At 40.7% G+C, this 24,685-nt stretch overlaps 1 protein-coding gene across 2 annotated transcripts in view; it reads right to left on the bottom strand.

Annotated features, from left to right (window-relative positions):
• Positions 1–24,685, bottom strand: part of PRKG1 (protein kinase cGMP-dependent 1) — a gene marked incomplete at both ends in the record, with an annotated part of 1,181,231 nt that overhangs the window by 1,085,903 nt on the left and 70,643 nt on the right. Inside the window, one exon of one of the 2 annotated variants that reach the window (XM_082854342.1) lies at positions 21,542–21,852. The exons of the other annotated variant lie outside the window; for it this stretch is intronic. Within the exon in view, the coding sequence (XP_082710468.1) occupies positions 21,542–21,852 (311 nt within the window). Of the gene's footprint in view, positions 1–21,541; positions 21,853–24,685 lie in introns of those variants that run through there. 2 annotated transcript variants of the gene reach the window in all.

Raw genomic sequence — 24,685 nt, 5'->3', positions numbered from 1 at the left:
TTAGCGGGAACTAGCAGAGTGCCTGGCACAAAAATAAATGTTTGTAATATAAGTGGATTCCTCACGAATTTTATTCCACAGAATGCCAGGTCAGAAAAACTCCTTAATATAGGTCCTCTCTCTCTCTATTATCTTATGAAGTCATTCTCTTCAGGTTAAGTATTTGGAGCTAGGGACACATTTTTCCCAGAGGATGAGTATAAACTGTAGCTGATTCCCAAACATGTCCACAAATATGTCCTTAATGTTTATAAAACTAAAGCATTATACATTGAAAACTAGAGGGAAAAAAATACTAACATTGTTACAATGCTAGTTATTGAAGTGGAATATACATATTATATGTATACATAATATATCTGTACTTATCTTGAATGCTAGTATTTAAGGCAAAACCAATTTAATATAACTACCTACAACTATGTCAATAGAGGGGCTATTCTAAGGCATTTAGATACAAGTCCTCACTGAATTCATCCAACCACACTATGAGGTCGGTCCTATTGTCACGCCCATTTTACAGATGTGGTAAGTAAGACACAGAGAATTTAAGGAACTTACCCAAGAACATACAACCAGAAAGTAGTAGATTTCAAACATAGCCAGGCCTCAGCAGCCTCAGTCCTAACCACTACACATACTGTCTCTCCTAACAATCTCTAAGATAGATGCTCGTTGTGATATTTTGCAAAAGAAGAAATTAATCTCAAAGAAATTAAAATGAATTTGCCCACGTTCACATAGCCAATAAGGGGCATAGTGGGAACCTGAACTCTGGTCAGAGGACTCCCGTACCCAAGCTCCCCTCATGATACTTTCCAAGAAAAGAAAGCTGGCTTTTCCCCAGTTCATCGGGGGTGGAGGGGATCCAGAAGGGCCAGATCACTATTCATTCCTCAGGACTCATACCAAGCTCCAAGAGAGAATTCAAGCATCGAAAGGTAAGAGAGAAAAAGGCCCCAGGAAGAAGAGAGTGGCCTCTGTCCCTTCCTGCCTGCGGACCTTCCGAAAAGATCAGTGCTGAACTCAACCCAAGTTCTATGTCCACCAGGAGGGTGGTCTGGATCAAAAGTTCCTGGGCCATGAATTGCTCTGAGGCGGGGTGAGCACTGCAGTGCTGAAAGCAAGAAAGAGAACTTTGGACAAAGAGGAAAACACCACAGAAAGGAGACAAAAGGTGGCGCGGAGGAGGAACTGGTGTAGAGGTTCTGTCTGTGCCAGACAGACACAAACTCTGACACTAGCAGTCCTAAGATGAAAAAAAAAAAGGAAAGAAAAGCAGCCCAGGTTGCAGCCTGCATGGTTTTCTCCAACATGGAGCCTGGCCCCAGGAAAGTCAGAATTGAGATGGCCAGTCAGCATCGTGTGTACTCATGGCAGGATGGGGGTCAGCCAGAACAGACACTGGAGAAAAGACCACCCAGCCATTAGCAACAGCTGAAGATCCAGCCAGACTGAAAAGTTACATCAGAGGATGACCCCACTATGGGTACCACAGGGACAGTTATGGAACCCGGGGTAGAGGGTCCAGACTCGGGTAGAGGAGTTGGAGCAGAATCCTAGTCCTAAGGGAACTGGGCTGCCAGTGAGGTTACTACACTGTTGACATTTGGGAACAGATCATTCTTCATCATAGAGACTGTCCTGTACATGGTAGGATGGTTAGCAGCATCCCCAGTGTCTACTTTGCTCCCAGTTATGACAAATAAAATGTCCTCAGACACTGCCAAATGTCCCATGGGGGTGGGGGGCAAAGTCACTCCCAGTTGAGAGCCAGTGGATTAGGGGACTGACGAAGAGACCAACCATCTGCTGCGTGCTTTCTGCGCGCCAGACACTGTTCTCACTGCTTTACAAACATAACCTTGTGTAATTATGCTACCACAGATAGGAGATGGACACTATTACTATCCCTGTTTGACACTGAAGGCACAGAGAGGTTAAGCAACTTGCCTAAAGTAACACAGCACATAATTGGTCGATCTGAGATTCCAACTGGGAGGTTTACTTCCAGACACCATGCTCTTGACGCACTCTGCTGCCTCCCATTTTATAGATGAGAAATCCAAGGCACAGAGAAGTAAAACATACAACCAGTGGCAAAATCCAGATTTGAACTCAGTTCTCTCTGACTCCAGAGTCCAAGCACTAAATCACCATGCTATTGACTCTCCATATTCTGTCAGAGTGGGACCAGCAGGAATGTGGACCGGACTACAGATCTAGAAATTCCTATTCATAGTGTCTAAGCACAGGCCTAGTCTTCAATCCACAGACAAATGCAATGTAAGGGTTAATTTCTTTAGCTTCAGTGATTAGAAGAACCGGGGCTAAGGGACCAAGCATCATTACACAGCCCCGATCAGTGTGAAATCCCCATCTCTCCTTTCATTTTTTCCTTCTTTCCATTCCCTTCAACTCTATCTCCCTCAAGCTATTGCGTCTCGATTTTATTTCCCTTTTAAAAAATAAGCTACTAAATTTATTAAATAAAATGACACATTACCTATTTCTAATTCTCATATAATGATATCATGCACATATCCTTTATAGAAGTACATAACATATAAATCTAGGCACAAACAAACCATAAAAGCCTCACAATTAAAAACTCTGCATTTCTACCTCTGAAAAAACAATATACCTAAAGTTTTCCAGATCCTTAGAGTCTGCCAAAAGCCCTCAATTTCTCTTTCCCTGAATCAGTCGCATTCAATAAAAAAGAAGAATCCAGTGTCTACTTTAAATGCAAGTTTCTCTAGTATGCTTCAAGCCCTTGATTTACAAAAATCTGATACCTACAAATCTTGTAGAGAAAATGCGTAAATCCTTATAGTACTGAGGCAGACAGCAAGGTAATTGGTTTTGACGCACAAGGCAGTTCCTGGAGTATCACTCTGCTCCAATACATGAGTTTGTCTAAAGGCAGCAAAGCCACACAACCTAGTTGGCACCTATCAAAGAATTCCCTCCAAGTTGCTCTGAAACTAACTGAAACTGCAGTTAACTATAAGGTTTCCCTCAGTGACTAAGGGAGAAATAAGACTGGAGCTATTAATTTTAAATGAAACTGCTTATTTTACTCTTGAAGGCAACTAAGTTGAAATGGGGAATTATAAGACACTGGCTGTGCCCGAGTGAATAAAGCCCCCCGCTTGAACCTGAGAAAGAGGAGGCATTACCAGCACTTAGGTATTTGATTACAAAAATACAGAGAGCCGAAATGTTTGACCAAAACATTCTAGGAGCTGCTACAGCAAACAGAAACTATTAGCAAACTGAATTTACATCTTCGACAACTGTGATTTCCAAGAACAATAACTTAAAAACATCTAGAAACTAGAAGTCACCATGGGAAATGAAGAAAGCACAGAATTAGTTATTAAGAAACCCGGATCGGGACTCTGCCCTTAACCGGTGATGTTACCCCAGATCACAAACTCTCTGGACCTCTTGTTATCACTTGTATAATGAATGGGGCGCACTAAGCCATCCTTGTGGACTTTTTTAAACCAGACCTGTGTTCAAATTCTCATTCCATGCGTATATACAGCTCTGTGATTTGGATCAGGGTGCTTAACCTCTCTGAGTTGCAAGTGCCTCAAATGTTAATGGCGGACTCATACAGCTTTCAAAAATGAAAAAATCTAAAATGTACATGTTGGTTCCCCTTATAGATGATACAGGTTCATAAACCCTTATGTATAAATTCAAAATCAAAGACTCTAAAGACCAAAGTCTTACAAGTTTACAGGAAACTCACTTTGCCACAAAGGCCAACCTGAATGGACCACAAGAAGTTCTCTAGCTTTTATTTTCCCTATTTAGGTAAATATTCATATAGTTTGCTGAAGAAATGCAGATATGTTCATTTTAGGAGTGTGCTGCTCCAGAGCCCTAATGGGCGTTACAGAATCCATTCTATGTGTACCTGTTGTGCAATCTTTCAAAAATATGGAAAAAACCCTGAATTCCAAAGGACTTTGGAGCCCAAAGATTTCCGGTAAGAAATATAAACTTATATTATGTTACAGATTTTAATTGTTTAGCAATAAAGTATGACGGTAATTTTAACGATATACCTTAGTGCTGAAGAAAATAGGAAGTTTCACATTTCAATTTTTAGAAATTCTATTAGCCATTCAATAAATAATTCATACTAATCAAAACATGGAGAATACTGATAGATTCCAATTTATTTTCTAATTGCTAATGTTAAGCTTTAATACTCTGTCGCAGTTATTACATTCAGCTCTCCCCAAGCAGACACTCAGTGCAAAGAACTTTTAGAAGCGGAGAGCAATAAGAAAAGGGGAGGGGAAAGGCATGGAAAAAATAATAATGCTCTGTGAGTGCCTTCTATGCCCCAGATACTACACTAGTCTCTTTCCGTTTGTATTAATAATTTAACACAAGCCCTGTCCCCTGGTAGCTTACAAGCTAGATGAGGACAGACATATATTTACTCATTCACTAAACTACTACCATGTACCAGGCAGTATCCTGGGACCTGGGGCCTGGATCAACAGGTGAGCTTACGTGAAGCCCTCTGGACAAACAAAAAAGCAGAATACAAATAAATAATTTTAGATAATGATGTGCTATGAAGAAACCAAAGTAAAGTAATGTAATAGAGAATATTTGGAGTGAAAGTGACCATAGTCTGTTCAGAAGAGGCACCTCTGAGGAGGTGGTACCTGTGTGTATTTGTGTGTGTGTGTGTGTGTGTGTGTGTGTGTGTGTGTGTGTGTATGTAATAACAATTTTTAAAAGATTTAATATTAAGTACCAAAAGAACATTAGAGCTAAAAGAATTCAAACCTATAGGTATTCTTAAAGAGAAATCATTTCAGAGTGGTGTGGGCAGAAGAAAGTTTCCTGTAAGTAAAAGGCAGATGGGAATTGAATAAAAGGGAACATCCCAATTCACAGCAGAATGCAAGCAGAGACAGCCCGTTCTGTGCGCTGGGACGAAATGCCTTCAGTAATGTTTATGGTACAGTTTACGGTACAGTCTCCCACATTAAGTTTTAAATCCCCATCCTACTATTCCAGGCATTCTCAAACTTTAGGGCACATCAGAATCACCGAAAAGTGACTGAAATTTCTCCCTTCCTCTCAAGTCTTATGAAGTTTTTTTTCTTATATTTCTCTCATGTACTCCTGTCCATTTTTTGATTTCATAACTCAAATACCTCCTCTTTGTCTCTTTCATTTCACAAATAGCTCCCTAACCAGTTCTATATTCGCCCCGGGCATTGGTGCTTGCCTTTATCTCATCCAGCTCTCTTCTTTTATGACTTGGCAGAATATGTATGGGAAGCCAAAATGGCAAGTGGGAGACTAACTTCAAGGATATATATTAGTGCTAAAAAAAAAAAAAATGGAGAGAGTTGGGAAGCTGTAGAAAGGTATAAAACATACAGTCTTACACAGCTCCTCCAGATAAACAACTCTTAGTATAGCAGCCAAATGCACAGACTTCGGACTCAGGCAGCATTGTGTGGTCTTGGGCAAATTCGTTAACTTCTCTGAGTTTGCTTCACTTTTGCTGTCTCTACCTTTCAGAGGTACTATGAAGATTAGGGAAGAAATTCATACCCCCAGTACAATGCCTGAATCCACTGCATAAACGACAACCTGCTACTATCATTGCTGCTGTTATGGTTACTCAGGTCATTATGACACTAACATACTGAATCTAGGTACAAAACTCAATTCCTCAGCTTCTGCATTACTCCAAAACAACCACCAAAAGACAGTCCTGTTGAACTTTTTCTGAGACTAAATGTTTAATGTGAACAACAGATACCCTGGGTCCCAGTACAATCTTAACATTCTAAACTTCACTGAACAAGCCATAAATTGATGTCACATAGTCCTTCAAGTGAATTGATATCATTTGCAGAATAAGATGCCTGTTTGTATGAAATGTATAAAAAAGGTAAATTTATAAAGACAGAAAGCAGATCAGTGAGCGCCTGGGGCTAGAGGTGGATCAGGGATTGACCATAAGTGGGGGCCCCAGGTAATCTGGGCCGTAACAGAAATATCTAAAACTAGACTGCGGTTATAGCTGCACAACTCCATAAATTTACCAAAAATCATTGTACTATATACATGTACAGTGGGTGAATTTTATGGTAGGTAAATTATATCACAACAAAGCTGTTAAAAATAATCTTTTTGTTACATGACACGTTTCAGAATAAACTAGTATTTTTTTTTCTAATTCTAAAGCTTTCCATTATCAGCTCATCACCACAACGGTCATGAATTTGTCCGAGACAATTAATGTATTCCTCCATAGACTTAACAGGGCTGTTATCATTGCTTTCACCCACAATCATAATGTTTTTGAAAAGACACCTTGAAATGCAGTATAAAAGTCATTAACAGGAAGCACTTATAGACTACGTTTATGTTCTGCATCTGATAGCTTCTCAGCCTGGACAGCAAATATTCAAGTTGGGAATGAATGGCTTTCAAACAGAAATCCATTATCAGTGCATAAGTTCTAAACAGACATTTCAGGAAAGAGAAAAGGCATTTTACTGTAAATATTTCTGATGGATTGGAATCACATCATTAAAGCAGTGGGTCTTTAAAAATGCATAGGACTCCAGGGCAGCAGTGCCCCAGTCTACATGTACAATGGCCTACGTGTTAAAATGAATGTTAAGAGTAATATTACTACAATGTCACATAAATGCACCTCCAAACAATGACCACCAAGTAGTCTTCGCATCTTTAGAGCACAGACAGCTTTTCCTTCAGATACTATACAACTATTATCACTATGATTTCCTAACATAAAATAACTACAATACATGGCACTCCGTTCAAACTTGGTCAATCCATTCTTCACTTCTCTCTAGGCCTCTAACTGCTGGTTGAACGAACTGAATGGCATCATTATGGACCTTCAAGCTTGCTTATGTTTGCCCTTTCTTGTCCGTGATTAGCCCAGCCACAGGAGTCAACAAAGGATTCTTGCTGTCAATCTTCCTGAGTCAAACCCAGCAAAACCAGGCTGGGTTGCATTGTGCTGTTCTCTAGGACTTTGTCAAGACGGAAAGGTCCTGTCTTTCCACCTCGTGCTTTTCAGTCTGGTTAAGAGATGTTTGTAGCACTTTAGTAATGGAATTGGGCTAATTCAATAACAAGGAAAACGTAATGATAATTCCAACAGCTTATGTTTTCTGCTACTTGTAGAAAACTATTTGGGGTTCTATTTGTAGAACCCCATACTATTTTTTGTACCCTGTACTGAGGGACCCACAAACATGATCTCTAATCATGGCAGGTTCTCATTCATAATGAGAAAAAGGAAGCTCAGACAGATTCAACCTCGTACACCTCGTGAGTGGCAAAGTAGCAACTGAATCAGAGCCCATGCCCTTATCCATTGTATATGCTGTGTTCCGAGCCTACCTGCTTGGATTTTCCATAAATGCATTGCTGAACAACAGGACTCAGTGGAGTCTCAAGGCCACCTCATGATGCACCGATGCTGCACAGAGTGTGGAAAGAAGGATGGACTGAGTCTGATGGCCTGTTGTAGTTACAGAGTTATCACTTATGAGCTGTTGGATTTGGGTTGTGTTACCTCACCTCTTTGATCCTTAATCATCTCTTCTGTAAAAAGGAAATGATCTGTCCTCCTTTATTCATTTAGACATTGTGAGGCATAAATGAGATCACACACATATTCATTTTCCAGCCAATTAATATATGTTGTTATTAAGCCTCACTTTTATCAGATACAAGATATACAGCTGCATTGGCACATAGGCCTTTCAGGAATTTAACCTCAGACCTTCACAGAAGCGTATGGTCAGATAGGGTTAAAAAAAAAAAAAAAGGTTTTTTCTAGGATTGGGAGTTCCCAGGTTCCATCCTGAAGAGCTAAGAGACAATATGCAAACAAAATCAGCCTTTAAATGTTCCCTGTTTTAATTTGATTGACGTTGAAGTAAACACCTAATGAATTTATATTTTATCATGAGTTTGATGGTCTGTACCATCTCACAATATTAAAATCTATGTGACTATTTGGATAATTAAAATCAGCAAAGCTATTACTGTAAACCTGACCGGATTTTGTTAGTGAGAGTTCTGGCTGTGTCCACAAAAGGATTTAAAATTTTGATAGATTATCTGTAAGCTCTTTCTATTAATTCCAGGCAAGTATTTCTCAATGAACCCAGTTACTTTTCAAGTTTAACCAATTTATGAGGTCTTATGTCACAGAGCTTAAGACACTTATTTGACTTGGAGGACAAATATGCTTCCTGGGAAAGATCATTTAAAATCACAGATTATTCCAACTAGAAGGGACTCTTCAAGACTATGCAGTCCCAGTTTTTCAGGTGAAAACCTGAAATGCCTTCAGAGGCCAGTCAGATAATACCTACAAGAGGCATGGTGAGCTAAAGACAGGACGGAGTATCAGGGGCTGCGATGAACCTGGGGAGCACAGGGGCTCCCAGCAAGGCATGACAAGGCATTCAAGTTCAAAGTCTGTGAAACTCTTCCGGCCAAGCCAAAAGTACCTCCAAGCTCTCCTGAGCCCAGTAACGTAAGTTTCCCATTTTCAAAATTTTAAATTTAAAAGATGAACTATGAGGGCCAGGAACATGGAGAAGCTTCATTTTGTCCTTCCTCCGGCAAAGAGTTATTAAGCACCTACTGTGTGCCACGCCTGTCTGGGCTCCAAGGATACAACATGGAGCAAAAGAGACACTGGCTTTGTTTTCAGGGAATTTACCATCTTCTAGGAGAAGGAGATGTTAACCAAGCAATGACCAACCTACAGAAATTCAAACTCGGATGAACATGAAAAAGGAAAAGTACACAGCACTACAAAGTCAGACTGAGCACTGGGAACCTATCTCCAGCCCAGGTATGCTGGGCTCAATCCATGTTTGAAGAACCCCTGAAAAGGCAATGTACTTTTTAGCAGATAGTCTAATACCACAGATTTTCTGGCATTAAATAATTTGGGGGTGAAAAAGAGATGCATCTAGTAGAGCCCTACACTAGTTACTTAATAAATATTAAATTTAAAAAATAAAATAAAATAAAATAAATAAAATAAAATAAATATTAAATTTATTGGTAAAGACTGAACAAATACATAAACAACTGAAAACCAATCCATAGACTATGTTACCAGAAAAAAAGAATCAGAGGGTATTTGATAAACTTTCTAATAATACTCAGTTAAATTAAGATGCTAATACTTAGGGGAAAATAAATAAGGAAATAAAGCATTGGTAAATTGACAGAATGTTTCTTTAAAATGGGAATTTAAATTTAAATTTAGTGGGACAGGCCACTAAAATTTTTTAACCAAAAACAAACAAACAAAAACAAAATATGAAAGTACAAGACAGAAAAAGCTTTCTGTGTATGATACAACAAAAAAATACTTAGGCATGAGCAACTGTATTAGATAACAATTTGAATACAGCAGAAATACAGTATTCTTGTAAGAAGAACTTCCATGATACTAAGGTTTGCTAGTCTCTAAAAGAGAATGGACTCACGACCACCATAGGTGTGTCAGTATACGGCACATGAAAAAATGTGGGTACATGAAAAATTACTGAAGAGCTACGTTAAAGGAACACAATCGTAAAAGAGAATGGAAATAGGACTTACACAAAACAAATGAGTTGTTGGGACAATCAGCTAAGCAGCATGGCACACAGAGAACACGCATGGGCTCTGGGGTAGCTCACACCTGCTTTTGCCTGCTCCAGCCCACTGTTTTATTTTGAGCAAGTTGTTTACCTTCTCTGTGCCACACTTTCTCCATCTGAAGAAATGGGATGAACAGTACCTACTTTATCAGATTACTGTGAGAATGAAATGAGAAAGCTTATACAGTATACAGTAAGACAAATAGTTTTAGTAATAATTAGCAGCAGTAGCACCACTAATTGACCAGTAAAGACAGGGCTAAAAAGTAACAATTATTACCTTTACTTTATAAGGGATTTCAGTAAAGATGAGAGAAATTGTTCTCTATGTCTAGAAGAAGAGCAAAAAAGGTAAAGAAAAAAATAGTGAGGCTAGTTGGAACAAGAAAAGTTTCCCCCTTAATCATGATGAAGCAATAGACCGAACTACAAAAAGAACCTTTGAAATATAGTAATGGGCGCCAAGAAGGAAGGGGAAAATCTGACATAGATGATTTAGAAACTGACTAGCAAGGGTTCACCTGGATGTTATTTAATAACCTCTAAGTTCACCTAGCAGAGAATGCCACTCTTGACAAGACAAATAAAAGTATACTTGAGCTCTTTTCCATCTATCACACTGACAGTAACCCAGAAGACAAAGCACTGCTCTCTGATGATAAATGATTTACATGGCACAGGACTTCAGCGGTGGTACCAAAAGATAAGACAAGTCACGGAAGAGAAAGCGTCACCTGAGAAAGGTAGCCTTCTCTGTGATGAGCATTGTTCTGTTTCTTACTTTAGGATAAAGGTTCTGGTGATGTGTTTCACTTTTTTTACCTCTCTGCACATTCTGTGGTGGGATCTTCACCAAAGTATTTTAATATCTGTTCTTTTGACCTCTTCATTTCTGAGGGTATAGAAGAGTAACTCTGGATTGCTTAAAATAATCATGGGTATATTATAGATGGAATATCGTTTTTGATGGAAATAATAGGATTCTCTTTAAATACCAGAATTCTCCGAAATAGTATCTTATAATTATCCATAAACATGTAAACAAACACTCACACATATATAATGCTTCTAACTTCTCCACTTCTGGAATTTTTTTCTGTAATTATTATTATTTCAAATGCCATAGACTATACTCTCCTAGTGGTTGCCTGATATCAAAAACCAAAACCAAAAAGCCTCTTTTTTTTTTTTATAGGCTAGGTATTTCCCACCAAAACTCAAAAAGAGGGGGAAATGAACATCTTAATGCCTTAAGCAAAGCATCAAAAAGGCAAAGGCAAAAGCATCATGAAGTATGCAAAGAGGTGGCAGGAAGTTAACAAAAGATGCTACATTCACAGTGGGCGTTTTATTGTATTTATTTGCCATTCCTTTTCATGAGGACTATTTCAAAGTTAAAACCATTTAGTTTTATGTCATTTAGTGCTACATGAATGAGAAATCATTTAGTTCTTTTTTCTTTTTTTTTTTTCAATAAGAGAGTCTAGGTTTCCATACTAAGTAATGCTAAAACATCTGGAAGGCAGAGTCAGGCAGATTACAATTTTTCATGTCATTATTTTTCTTTTGTGAAGAACAACAAAATGTCTGAAGTTAGATTTTGAAGAAAAATGACTATTCCCTGATGAAGGCTACCACTGTTAAGAAAAAAAAGTCACAGCAGAGTTTCTTTCACAATATTCTAAAGCTTTTCAGATCTACAACAAGAAACATTGTTCATACAAATGGATAATGGAGTTGAATATTACATTTTTATAAAGTTAAGTATTAAGTGAATGACTAGAAACTTTGAGCAGTCCTTTTATATTGCACTGTACCAACTGCTATGGGGAAAAAAAAGACTTTCCTCTAAAAATTCAGAACTGAAGAAGTTCTATGAAGTAAAATCCATTTACTCAAAATGAAGAGGGATTCACTAAATCGATCTTCCAACCAAAAAGCAACTCTCACTTCTCTGAGTGTCTGTGGGCTTCCTTTTCTAAGCTTTGGTATCCTGGGACAGTTCCTAAATAAGAGGGTAGCAATTACCAAGAGCAAAGACCATGATTCACGTAGAGTTCCATGCTCCACAGTGCAGGCAGCGGACACTAGGGTTTATTCCACTACACCTTTTCTTTTTTCTCTCTTCCCACTGGCATAACGAGTTGCCACTACAGGCTTAGCAAAATAGTACCTGTCACTTTCAGATGTTTAATATTCCTCTGTAAAGGGTATAGTACCACCCCGTCAAACCAGCACAAGTCGAATATGAGGCCTCGTCATAATGTAAAATGTGTTACTCAGTCACCAATGATTTAGACAAAACGCATCTTATGAAGATATAAGTGTGGAGCTGTGCTGCCTTGTAAAGCTTGCTCGCCAGCCACCTGTAGACGCCAGAGAGAATGGCCAGTCCACCTTGCAGTCCATCAGTAACAATAACTCCAGAGGGACAAAATTTAAAATTCCCGGGGGCTTCCCTGGTGGCGCTGTGGTTGAGAGTCCGCCTGCCGATGCAGGGGACACGGGTTCGTGCCCCGGTCCGGGAAGATCCCACGTGCCGCAGAGCGGCTGGGATCCGTGAGCCATGGCCGCTGAGCCTGCGCGTCCGGAGCCTGTGCTCCGCAACGGGAGAGGCCGCAACAGTGAGAGGCCCGCGTACCGCAAAAAAACAAACCAAAAAAAAAACAATAAAATTCCCAGCTTGTCATGACAACCCTTTTTTCCTTCCTCCCAGTCCAGACTTAGAAGCACTGTCAACACCATAATTTATTGATAGAGGTGGACCATTAAGATGATACACAGTATATCCAGAAAGGAGATGTTTTTCCCTCACGTTATCTCATTACTCCTTGGCCCAGATCTGGTGAAAGCTTGACGGCACCATAATACAATTGATTCAGAAAATAACAAGAGTATTTTGCTTAACTAAAGTGTATTTGTCATCACTGACATGGAATGCAATTAACCAAATTAAACTGACTGGCCGATACTATAATTATTTCATGTTCAAAGAAATACAACACTACTCGTAAAGAGCAGGTATGGTCTGGAAGTGAGAAAATACAACTGAGCATTAGAAGGTCAATAGCATTAGGAGATCTGCTTTTGACACATATTAATAATTTAAGCTATTTACTTATGCTTTTGCAGGCCCTAAGTTACACCACCTCCATACGGAAGGCAATGAAGTTGCATCTGTCATAAAGGAATTCTGGTGAAGTTTAATTAGCACTTATGATCTTTAGACAGGTAAAGGTAATTAACATTTAAAACAAAAATTCTGATGCAAGTGGAAGTAGTATATATTGACACTAAATTGTCACTGATTCTTTTTCTATACCTTTCCCCCATCCTTTCATAGCCTGGATTATAAGAACTCTAAGACACAGATACTTTCCTAGTGTCCTACCACCAACTCTTACCCATCATTCTGCTTCTAACTGCTAAGCCATATAAGTGAACACATGCTTTTGTTCGTGTTTCTTTATTGTTGCTAATTCCTCTTGTGCTTCCCATTTAAGTCCCATAATCAAATGCGTGACATGAACTTGGATTCATAATGAAAGTGTTTACTTTCCTTATGATTAACTTCCCTGCATAATTAATGTCCCAGGTCCTCTGGGCAGTCTCATGACATCTACTCTGCTTTTACATGCTACCTGTCAGCTGAATACATTTTCATATTTTAGAAGGAGGTGGAAAGAAACAAGAAAGCTTCTCACTGACTCCCATTCTAAAGAGATTATTTTCACCAAAAAGTATTTGCAATTATATTAGTTATTTTCATCACTTATATAAAGTGCTATATTGGCTGGGCCTCACCTGAGAAGATAATGATTAAATTACAAATGTAAATAGGCTCCTATCAGAGACAATTAGGAACATCTTGAGGAGTTTTTAACAATATACGAGGAAAGAGGGCAAGAAAAAGACAAAAAAGCTGGCAATAGGGGCAGCAGTGAGGTTATGACCACAGGGCATAGAAATTCCCAGCTCCCTCTGGAGCTTTCCTGAGGGACCCACCGAGATTCTTGTACTGCAGGTGTCACGTCAGACCTCTCGTCTGCCTGCAGTGACCATATCTGTTCACTCAGACCAAACCGTCTGGAAAGGGGGCTGAGAGCTTGCTGTGGTAGCTCTGCTTTCTCTGAAGCCTCCTCGGGAAGTACTCTTCAGCCTGAGCTCAGGCTGTTTGCCTTAAAAGGATAAAATATCTGTAGGAGAAAAAAAAAAAAACTGTAGCTGGCTACAGAGACATCACATACCAGAAGGAGAAGCGCTACAAGCCCTGTACTGCTCTTCCAAGGGAGGCTCGTCACTGTTTCACCTTTATACACCGAACGTTTCATAAAAGCATCTGGGACACCAGGAAACAGTCTTATTGGCTAACACAGCAGCTCCCCTCAGTGAGAGTGGAAAAACAAACTTGGGTTGATGGCTGATCCTGACGTGTCATATCTGACACATCACAGATACATCACATGCTACATTCACAGTGGGCTTTTTATTGTATTTATTTGCCATTCCTTTTCATGAGGACTATTTCAAAGTTAAAACCACTTGGTGCAAAGTTAAACCATTTAACATGAGCCGTCGCCATGGCTCATGGCTGGCAGGAAAGAGGAAGCGTACTTACCCACTGAAGGGAGCTGCTGCCACTTTCTGTGCCCCAGGTCCTTGCGGGTCACCCCAGAGAGCACAGTGAAACTGACATGTGCAGCTGCTATGGAAATTGGGGAGCTGGAGCTGCCTGGCTCCACTGCAAGCAGGGGATTGGGACTGGTAAAAGGGAACCAAGGAAAGTACTTTCCCAAAGCATGGGAATTCAAGGAGCCTGTAACAGCTGATGTGGAACGGGCCGCAGAAAAGGTTCTCAGTCCTGGCTGCATATAAGACTCACCTTGGGAGCTCAAATAATATACCTCCACCTGCAGGCCACCAGACAGCAATTAAATCAGAATCTCTGGAGGTGGCACCCCCCAGGAAAGATGTTTCCGAAATTCCCTAGGCGATTCTAATATGCAGCCTAGGGTGGACTAGGTAAGGTAATGATGGACTGGTAAGGTAATGATGGACTAGGTAAGGTAATGATTACTTACCTGGGGGAATAAACAATAAGGCATTAACTAAATAGTATACACCTATAATTTGCCCAAAAAATTCTGCTTTTTTAAAGTCCCTAGTACTGAAAGATTTTAGCCAACAGAAACATTCAATTTTTTAAGTGGAAAGTTTATCCTGTTTCTTTGTTTAATCTCTCTCTCTCTCTCTCTCTCTCACACACACACACACACACACACACACACACACACACACCCTGTTGTCTAACTATCAGAGTGTTTCCTAAATTGTGCTGTTCATTGCAATTATCTGAGGAATCTTTTAAAAATACTGATGGCTGGCTTCCACCCCCAGACATTCTGATTTTAATTGGTTTGGTTTTTTTTAAGCTCCCCAGATGATTCTAACGTGCAGCAAAGTTTGGGAACCATGGTCCTATCTTATGTTTTCCACTTTTCCCAAAGTTCTTCTGCTTCCTATTTAACTACTGGTGAACAAATACTCGCCTGAGAACAGCCTATATGGTATTTATTAGGATTTCATGCAATTGCCTCATCCTCACACCCCTTTGGGAAGCAGAAGAACCTAATGGCTAAAGAGAATGGCTCGCAAGTTCAAATTCAGATTCAGCCTTTCATAAAGTGTGTGACTTTAAGCAAGTTACTTAGTTTCTCCGAGTTTTACTGTCCTGCTCCTTGCATGAAACAGGATAATCTGGAGTCTTCCTCACAAGGTTGTTTGATAAAAAAGACAATCTATGTAAAGCACAAGGGGCAGTGGCCTGCCACAGAGTAGGTGCTCAATAAATGTTAGCCGTTCTGACCTATTTTTTCAGAAAGAGTGATGCACTGACTTGCCCTCCTCATTCCTTTTTCTGCACTGCACAGTGGACTGCATGAAGACCACCAAGCCCTCCCTGGTATCAGACTAAGGAATGTTTCAAAGGGACAATACAAGGCATTCAAAACAAGCACTGGTCTAAAGGGAAACATCTTAATGACTTTCTGCCAAAATCCCAGTATGGCTCCCACTCCCAGAGGAGGCCAGCCTCTGGTAGACTCCAATTTGGGCGTCACGAAGTGCTATCTTACTTGTAAATTCCATTCCAGTCTCATTGCCTGTTCACTTGCCCACAAAGCCCATCGCTCCTTTCCAACTTCTTTGCAAACATGGCATAGCTTTCACAATAGTCATCTCGCTTTGCCCTTTCCTGCCCCTCTGACACACATCTCTTCTTCCCACTCTTTCCTGCTTTTTTCCTATTAATAACTCTGAATATAAAATCCATTCAGAAACAAGACACTTCTGAGAGTATATTAGTAGTCCCACCTTTTGTACAACATGTTTTGTGTAGCTACAGATTTTGAGCCCTTGTTTATATTTACATGACAGTTTTGGAGGGAGAACATCCCTCTGCTCTTACACACAAAATACACTCAGAGAGTTCAAACAGGCTGTACGTAGTTAACTTCCCAGAAAATACACTTGAAGGAGATGCCGAGGAATGCAGTCAGATGGTGAGAGGAAAGGGGAATCGGTGTCAGAAGGCTGGGCGTGAGGAAGTAGAGAAGGGCTGTCAGGCATGGGGTGGTAAACAGCGCCAGCCCAACAGTTCAGATTAGGATTCAAAGTGCCACAGATGTGATTGCATAATAAGCTGTTGCGCATACTGGTAAATGCTGCTTTCAGCACGTGCTTATTTATCATATTGTCTTGCGTCCTCAGAACGTGGAACATTCAAGTCGGAGCGTCTGAGTGCTAGCATCGGACCCAGTTCTCTGGGATGGGCGGCAGCACCTATGGTAGAGATGGGAGAAAGAGCAAGCAGCCTGGTGTTCGAATCTGGTTGCTAGGATACCATGGAGACCCTCCACTGCTAGGCAGACAGGAAAGAAAAAATGTGTCCATATGCCTTATAACCTACAAACAGCAACAATAGAAACATCGTCTGCCTTCTTCTACCCTTTGCCATTAGGACTCCAAACCCAACTCTTCAGTGAAATAACAAGTAGCAGGAGCTTGGAAATGTGGCTCAGTAGAGCAAGGAAGTTGGTCATTTATATTCTCAGGCAGTCTCTGGAGCTCCTCCATTGAAGGGCTTATCAGTATTTTCATCATAAGCCGCATTTTAGGGGCACACAACTATGCTTCCAAACACCCTCATAGGGTTTTAGCAGCCTGGTCTTATTTTTATAAAGGCTGCCACAACTTCAATTTTACTGCCACAGACCATGATGTCAAATTAACAATCAAACTTAAATTGGATAGTCTATCAGAATAATGTTAAGTTGGAATTGAACTCCTCCACAAGAACAAGAAAGATGAATTTCAAAAATCGACTTCAGGTTCAATTCTCACGTAGGTCCGGTTCGCCTGGGTATGTGAGGAATCTGCCATGCTAGTCTGTGGCACAAAATTAGATTGTTTCCAGTGGGAACATTTAGAAGTGAGTGGAAAGAGGAGCTTGCTTTCTTTACGAGTGGAACTCAGTTTCTTTGAGAGTTTTAATCATCTGCTGCTTGGTTAAATTCAATATTCTTACCTAGTCAGGAGAGTTATAGTTACTATCAGGACTGTGCTGGTGGGAGATGGTGGACTGCAGTGACATCTGAGATGCAGAGCTTTATTAACAGGTAGCAATTAGTCCTTGGTGTAAAGTGCACGCTTGTGCCCACACACCTGCGTGCGTGCACGCACACACACACCCCTCAATTATTCTAACAACAAGCGCCAAGTGCCCTCTCACCTACTCATCCTGATTCTCTCTGGCCTAAACTTGCTTTTCCTCAATTTCCACCACGGCATTCTGTTACTGCCACTAGCTGCTGTCATTCCCCAGATGTACCCTCTGCTTTCTTTTGCTGTCTTTTCCCTTTGCTGACGGCCCTCCTCACCTTAACCCCACCCCTCTTATCCCATCACCACTCACCTAAATCATAGCCATCGATCAAATACTTACTTTAAATACCTCTACTTCCACAAGAGTTTCTGATACCATAAAATTAAATGGGCTCAATTATATTTTGCCACCTGTCTTAGGTATCTCCTCTGTGACTCACCTTACTCTACTTTCTAGAATATTTACTTGTGCAGTATTGTTAAGCCCTGGTTAACTCCTTCATAGGACTTACACAATTCTCCTCTCTAACGCATGACACTAACTTGCACATGGTGCATCCCATAGAAGTACTGAACTGAGCTATAGGGCATATTTGAAATTTAACTGCTACCTATGAAGAAATCTGTGTTTTAATATCATGCCATCTATGATAACACTAAAATCCTAGAATTCTCCCAACTTCCTACAGAATTTAACAGACAGCCTTTAGGAAGATTCTATTTCTCCGGAAATGTACTAATGTCAAGGTTTAAAAAAAATCAGATAAGATCTTGCTAAAATTAATGCCTCCCTAAAAATAAGAACATATATTTCTTTCTATCCTCAGCTCCCCAAAGTACTTCACAATCAAAAGGCGTTAACACTACAAATCAAAATATGTCATCATTCTTTGAAATTCAGTTTTCTCTAGGGTGAAAAGCAACAGCTTAACAAAAACACAGAGACACTAACAACTTTTGATAGGAACTCAAGGCTTTATAGACCAACTGAAAAAAACACAGAGCCCTATGACAGCAAAATGGAAAGGATTTGAGAATATTTACAATAGGTAAAGGGTTTAGATCAACATACCAGTGACAGAACGTTCTAATCTATTAGTCAATTTTCAGGAATAAAATAGCATGAAATAAAATTACTTTAAGAATCCATAAGAACCACTCTCTATATATAATCAATAGGCTGATCTCATAAAATGAGTATTTTTATATAGTTTTCATGTTTAAGGGTTTATTTGCTTAATTTAATTCAAAACATAGTCTAATAGTTTTACCTTCTCAAATAGATATTTGGTAGCAGAGAATATAGATTCCAATTTGCTAATCAGTTCTTTGCTCTTCAAATGACCACAGAAAAAGGGCTTAAGGGTTATTTCTAGACACATGTGAAAGAGACAAACCAAAACAACCCCCCTGCCTCACAGGTGCAGCAGGAGTGCCCCAGCTCTGTGCTACAATCTGACACAGCCTTCCCTCCAATTCCAGCTTACAGGGAAAATTCCAAATCAAATATGTTACGTTAATTTATATTTTACACTGTTTTTCAAATGGTCAAAAAATCACTAAAAAAATAAGTTTTTAAAGATTCTAATCCTCAGAAGATAACCTCGGTAAGCAAAAAGTAAGCAAACATATTTGCACACATAGATAATTGAATAGGACATTCCCTGGGTAGTCACCTATATCCAACAGAAAGAGAATAGAAAACTACATGACCATAAATTTGAAATCAATTTTGGACTATTTAGATGGTTTCATGTTAACTCCAACTCCCAATAATCTGTAAGTTTAAGAATGATGACCAAATTTAACTTGTACTAAAAATAAAATATAAAGATATAAACACTTGTTGCCAGTAAGTTGGTATAATCAAATTATTTATAGTGAAATAAACAGAAATTCAAACAAGTCTCCTTCACTTTGGCAAAAGTTCCTAATTCTTTGTAGAACCATCTTGTACAATCATTCAAATGACATAAGAATAATCGTTTTGCATACAATATACTTCTCTTTCTCTTACCAAAGGTACTCTACACTTAAGCAAATTTTATTCTAGTTTTCTTTATGTAAGTGTGAAAAAAGAACAGATGTTTTTCCAAAATTATTTAAGCTTGGAAGACATTCATTCTATCGTTTTCTTCAGTATAATCCTTCAGAATCACCAAAACCATCACGGTGATACCTTAATAGTTGACTTCCTTAAAGCACAAGTTATTAAATAAATATCAGAACGCACAGTATGGTTCAACAGGTAAAATGTTTATTATGACAGAATGTTGTGAATTATTTGCCACACTAATTTCATCTTCCACCATGGATTTTTTAAAAAATCTAGTTGCTCTACATGTCAAGCACTAAGAGATTTCTAAAACTTACATTATACAGCTCAGTCCCTACTGTCTAGATTCCTTTAGATCTTGCCTGATAGAATGTTTCACCGGAGTTATCAGCTGGCTTGATCATGCTTCAAATAAAACCTATTAAAATAGTCTTTTTATAAAAGCAGAGTTTGCTCTGAGTTACTCCAAATTCCTGCAGATACTAAAATGGGATCCTATGGAATGCTGAAAGATGCAGAGAGCTGTCTTTGACTTATTTTTTTCATTATGCAAAACTTGGCCCTGGAGAGATGGTCATGTACCTCATTAGCTAAAACAGGCAAGCATGTCAGGACTGCAAATTAACTTACCGGGGAAAGCTGAAGTGGATTCAGATCATTCAGGTTTCGAAAGCAGATCTAAATCTACTGAACTGAACTATTAGGGCAACTCTGTGAGGTTAGAATCTCAGAAATGTTTATCCTTATTGTCTCTTCCCCACACTCACAGAATACAAACTTCTCCTTAAACTAAACCTGCATGAGGAACAGCAAATGCTCTACTGCAACCAACAAGGATAGTTACACGTCTAAGTTTTCAAAAGTATCATTAGTACCTACTCACAAGCCACCCCCACACACACATCCAATAAATACAGATGGAGACAATCAAATACTCTTTCTCCTTATGTTAAATCTTTGTGTTTATAAAGTGAAGGGTTCCCAGGGACCTCATATTATTATGTAACACGTGTCATCCAGCCAACGTGATGCTGTTAGGAATAGAGTATCAAAACCCTTCGTTTTATCAATTATGTCATTATCTATTAACTTAAAATACAATTCATCTGGGTGCTCATTCCATATTAACTTCATGCTCCTGCCACTTTACTCTCCATAAGAACTCTGAGTTGAGTGGTGTATAACAAGCTTCATTCAATTTTCCCACCCAAGTTGTGAAGCCCACTGACATCAGAACTACACAGTTGTCTAAAATGCTAGAACAATACCAGAGTAGTTGCTTCAGAAGCCAGGAGTAAGGCAAACAATGTGCCCACGTTGTCAATAAAGATAAGTGTACTTCTCTGCATCTGACCCTAGAAACATGCAACCCTCTCGGGAGACAGAGGCACCCCATTAGCAACATTATATAAATTCCTTAAGGAAAATAAGCAATATTCTCCCTCAGATGTTATTTAAAAAATATATTTTTTAAAAAATTTCAACAGACTAGGCTTCCACAGGTGGATTGTAAATGTCGTCGAATTCTGGAAATCAAAAAATCTTCCCTTTCATATGTGTATTTGCTTATTTTTGACACTTTGATGATGCCAGAACATCAGCTTCGAAGGGTACCAGCGAGAAATGCCGGCATGTAGAGAAATCCGGGAGCGCCACAAAAGCATAGAAAGTAAGGGTGATAGCAGACGCATTTCATTTCAAGTCTGATGAGCCTGCAGTTAGGATTTTCCGGTTGGGCAGGTTTGCCAGGGCATTTGGGAGACGGGGCTTTCTATTCCTCTTCTCACACTCACACATACACAGCACAATGCACACCGGGGGCGCATTCAAACTCTATGCACAGTAGGGGGCCTATATGAATGTATGTGTTTATTAAAAAAAAAAAAAGAAAGAATAGCTTGACATCTGACAAAGACACGAAGGCAACGTAGGTGCAGTGAGTCTGACTCTGAGAAACGTGCACAGCCCCGCAAGAAGTGCCCGTTAAAATGAAACATTTCTGAGGATGAGGACAGACACGGCAAGCGGGAGGGGCGGGGGCCGACAGACAATACAGAGACCCGCAGCTCCCCACCGACAGGGTGCCACACGGACCCGGAGCGTAACCCCTGCTTACTGTGGACTCTTGGGGTAGAAGGGCAGAGTCACATGGCTGAGATCCTGGATGTCGAAGGCGGTGGGCTCAGCGGAGATCGCCTGCCGCTTGGTGCGCGGCTCGCCTTGCAAGGTGCTCGCGCTCTGCTTCTGCGCCTGCTGGGTAGCCGGCCGGATCACCGAGCGGTACTTGTCCAGCTCGTTCTGCAGCTTCTGGATCAGTTCGTCCTTCTGATCCAACTCCAGCTCCAGCTCGTCGATGAGAGCATCCCGCTGCCTCAGCTCCTCGATCTTCTCCTGGAGCGCGTACTGTAAATCCCGCAGGGTGCCCATGCTCCTCGGGGCTGCCGGGGGCTCCTTCCTGCCGCTGCTCCGCGTCTTGGGGCGTCCTCCCCTCTCCGATCAACTTTCCCCAAAGTCGCTGCTGCCTCCCGAGTGCGAAAGCTTCCTACTTGAGACCAAAGCCAGCCCTGGCTTCTGAGCATGCCCAGTCTCCCGGCTCCAGCCACCGAGAGTTTCAGGGCAGATTCCACTTCTCCGGGCTGTGAGGCTGAGGGCTGGGATGAGCCAAAAGGCGGGTCGAACCGGGATTCAACCTGAACCGCGGTGGGCGCCGCAGCGCCAGGGAGAAGAGCCGGGAGCGCGACGGCAGGGGAGCGGGAGAAGGGACTCGGATGGGGGCTCCGAGGCCGCGGCGGGCGTGCCCGGGTCACTCACGCCGGGCGCCGGAGGAAGCCGGCGGAGCGTGTGGGGAGCCCGATAAACCTCTGAGCGCGCCGAGGGCTGCGCGGGCGGAGCGAGGCGGGAGCACTACTTTGGGGGCGGGGAGGCGGGCGGGAGAGGACCGGGGGGACCCCGCGCAAACTCGGGAAGCGTTAGCCGGCTCCAGAGCATACCAGGCTGGAGGACGTGGGACTACAATCCTGGCGACGAGGGAGGGCAGAGCGGGCTCTGCATCCTCCGCGCGCTGAGCTCTGCAGGTGTCTGGACCGCCAGCCTCACCAAGAAAGGCTCCCCAGCCTCTGGCTGAGCTCTCGCGTCTTCCACGCAGCCCTTCTCACGGGGAGCGCCTCACACAGGTGGCTAACGCTTGAAAACAAACTTGCCTTTCAGGAAAGGAGAGAGTATCCGTGCAGGGGAGGGACTTCCACTCACATCCAGGCGCCTTTGGGGATGAGGGAGGGAGCTTCTGATTTTTTTTCTCCCCCGTCAGCATTGCCAGCTCCTGCGAATGACTCCCCTTTCCGCTCCTTTCAAACACGGATTAATGAACTCTTTTTGGGGCAAGGGTCGAAACGGGATTGGGCCCCAGAGGGCTGCTCAGCTTCCCCACTGCCCCTCCCACTTAAACCAGTGTCTGCGGAATAGTTTATGGAATGGTATTGCTCCTTCCCTGTGCTGAATTCTGGGCGGGGAGCGCAGGACGGGTCAAAATCGTTGCAGAGTTCCAAAAAGTTCATCCTGAAATGGAACCATATCTTTGAAATTACTTCCTTGACAACCAAGCCGTTAGGGCTGTATCCTTCCACTTGAATGGCAAGACACAAACTTCGAAGAAGAGGGAAAATCTTAAAGAAAAGGAGGATCCTAGAACGGGCTGTGGCAAAGTGCCGCCCCCCTCCACCTACTCCCACGTCCGACCCCATCCCTGCCTGCTCAATATTTCCTAAAATGATGACAATTTAGGTCGCATCCTTTCTGTCCAAGGGTAATTCTCCCATCGTGTTTAGAATCCTCCATAATACTTACTTAAATTCCTCATATTTACCTAAATCTTCACCAAATCATTTAAAATTTTAGCATCTTAACTGCAGTTCTCTAATTACTGTTCTTGAGAACTCAGTGTTATAATCCTCGATGCTCTATTTGGCCATTCCTTAACACCAAATAAAACAAAGTAGGTAGAAAATAAATTAAAATTCTGAATTGCAATCCAGAACTATTCACTGGAATCTAAATTTAGCCAAGGACATATATATCAGTCCCCCCCCCCCAAAAAAAGTGCTCACTTTTGCTATTGAATACACAGCCTGTTCTATCTAAGTAAGAAGAAGAAAAGAATGGGGAGGGGGAGGGGAGGAAAGAAAAGAACAGAACCAGCTAGTCAATGTCACATTTATAAGCTTTTTGAATTAAAGTGTACTTGTTTGTAACTAGAAGTATAAATGAAAAAGGATATATAGTCCTAAACATTCTTCTACCCAGATGATGATTTAATTCTCTCAGTACAAATGATATGACACTTAATTTTTCTGCTTTCCAACATGGATATTTTCAGAAGTGCATTTCTTTCAGAATGTAATATATAAAGTGGATAATTCCCCAAAATAAACATGAATAACTTACAGATACTGATAGCAGCAAGTAGGAGTTCTGAATTATTGTTGTTTTAATTAAAACTAAACCAAGCAGAAGTGCTCTGGCTTTGTATAACTGACTCCATTCTGAAAGAGCTTCCGTGACATTTTCCTTCTCCCAGGAAAAAGGCCAAATTCTTATCTTATTTAACCTATGGGAATTCTTTAATTCCATGGCAAAATGTCTAAAACTAAATGAGACTTTTTTTCCCTATAGATCTATTATAGGGTCCAGGAGCCCAAGAGTTTATGTCTAAAAATATATCAGGAGCAATGTATAGGGGACATCATTAGACAACTGCTAAGCAGAGTTATGTTCTAAGGTTCATTTGAGGCTTAAATGGGGTTTACTTAATGTCTGTGAGCAGCACAAACTAGAGAAGATTCTTCTTCATTTGTAGAAAGCTTGTCTACATGTAAAAAGGATAAAAGAAACTAAAGCATTTTTCCCCCAAAATAAAAAACAGCAGTTCAACCAAAAAAAAAAGTCAGGTTTCTTTGGTTTTTTTTAACAAATGTGAAGTTTCTTCCACTGTTATGTAAATATTTTTCATTATTTAAGCTATCATATCTACATGCCACTACAGGATATATCCATGTTACATTTTCATTTTAAATGGAATTCTTGTGATACAAAATATATTCCTTGATGAATCCCATAGTGAGAGTCAGGAATCTGTTGTAATAAATGCAAAGAAACTAAACAGCTGGGAAGATATGACTATTACAATTGACTTACACTTTAAAAGGTATTTAAGGTAGAAGAACATATTTGGTTGTATTAGCCTATACGATGAAAAAGTAAAATT

The sequence above is a fragment of the Leucopleurus acutus genome (genome assembly GCF_964270905.1).
Source record: "Leucopleurus acutus genome assembly, chromosome: 14".
Lineage (NCBI taxonomy): Eukaryota > Metazoa > Chordata > Mammalia > Artiodactyla > Delphinidae > Leucopleurus > Leucopleurus acutus.
Note: the sequence above shows the minus strand (reverse complement) of the source record. Positions and strands in the feature narration are given on the sequence as shown.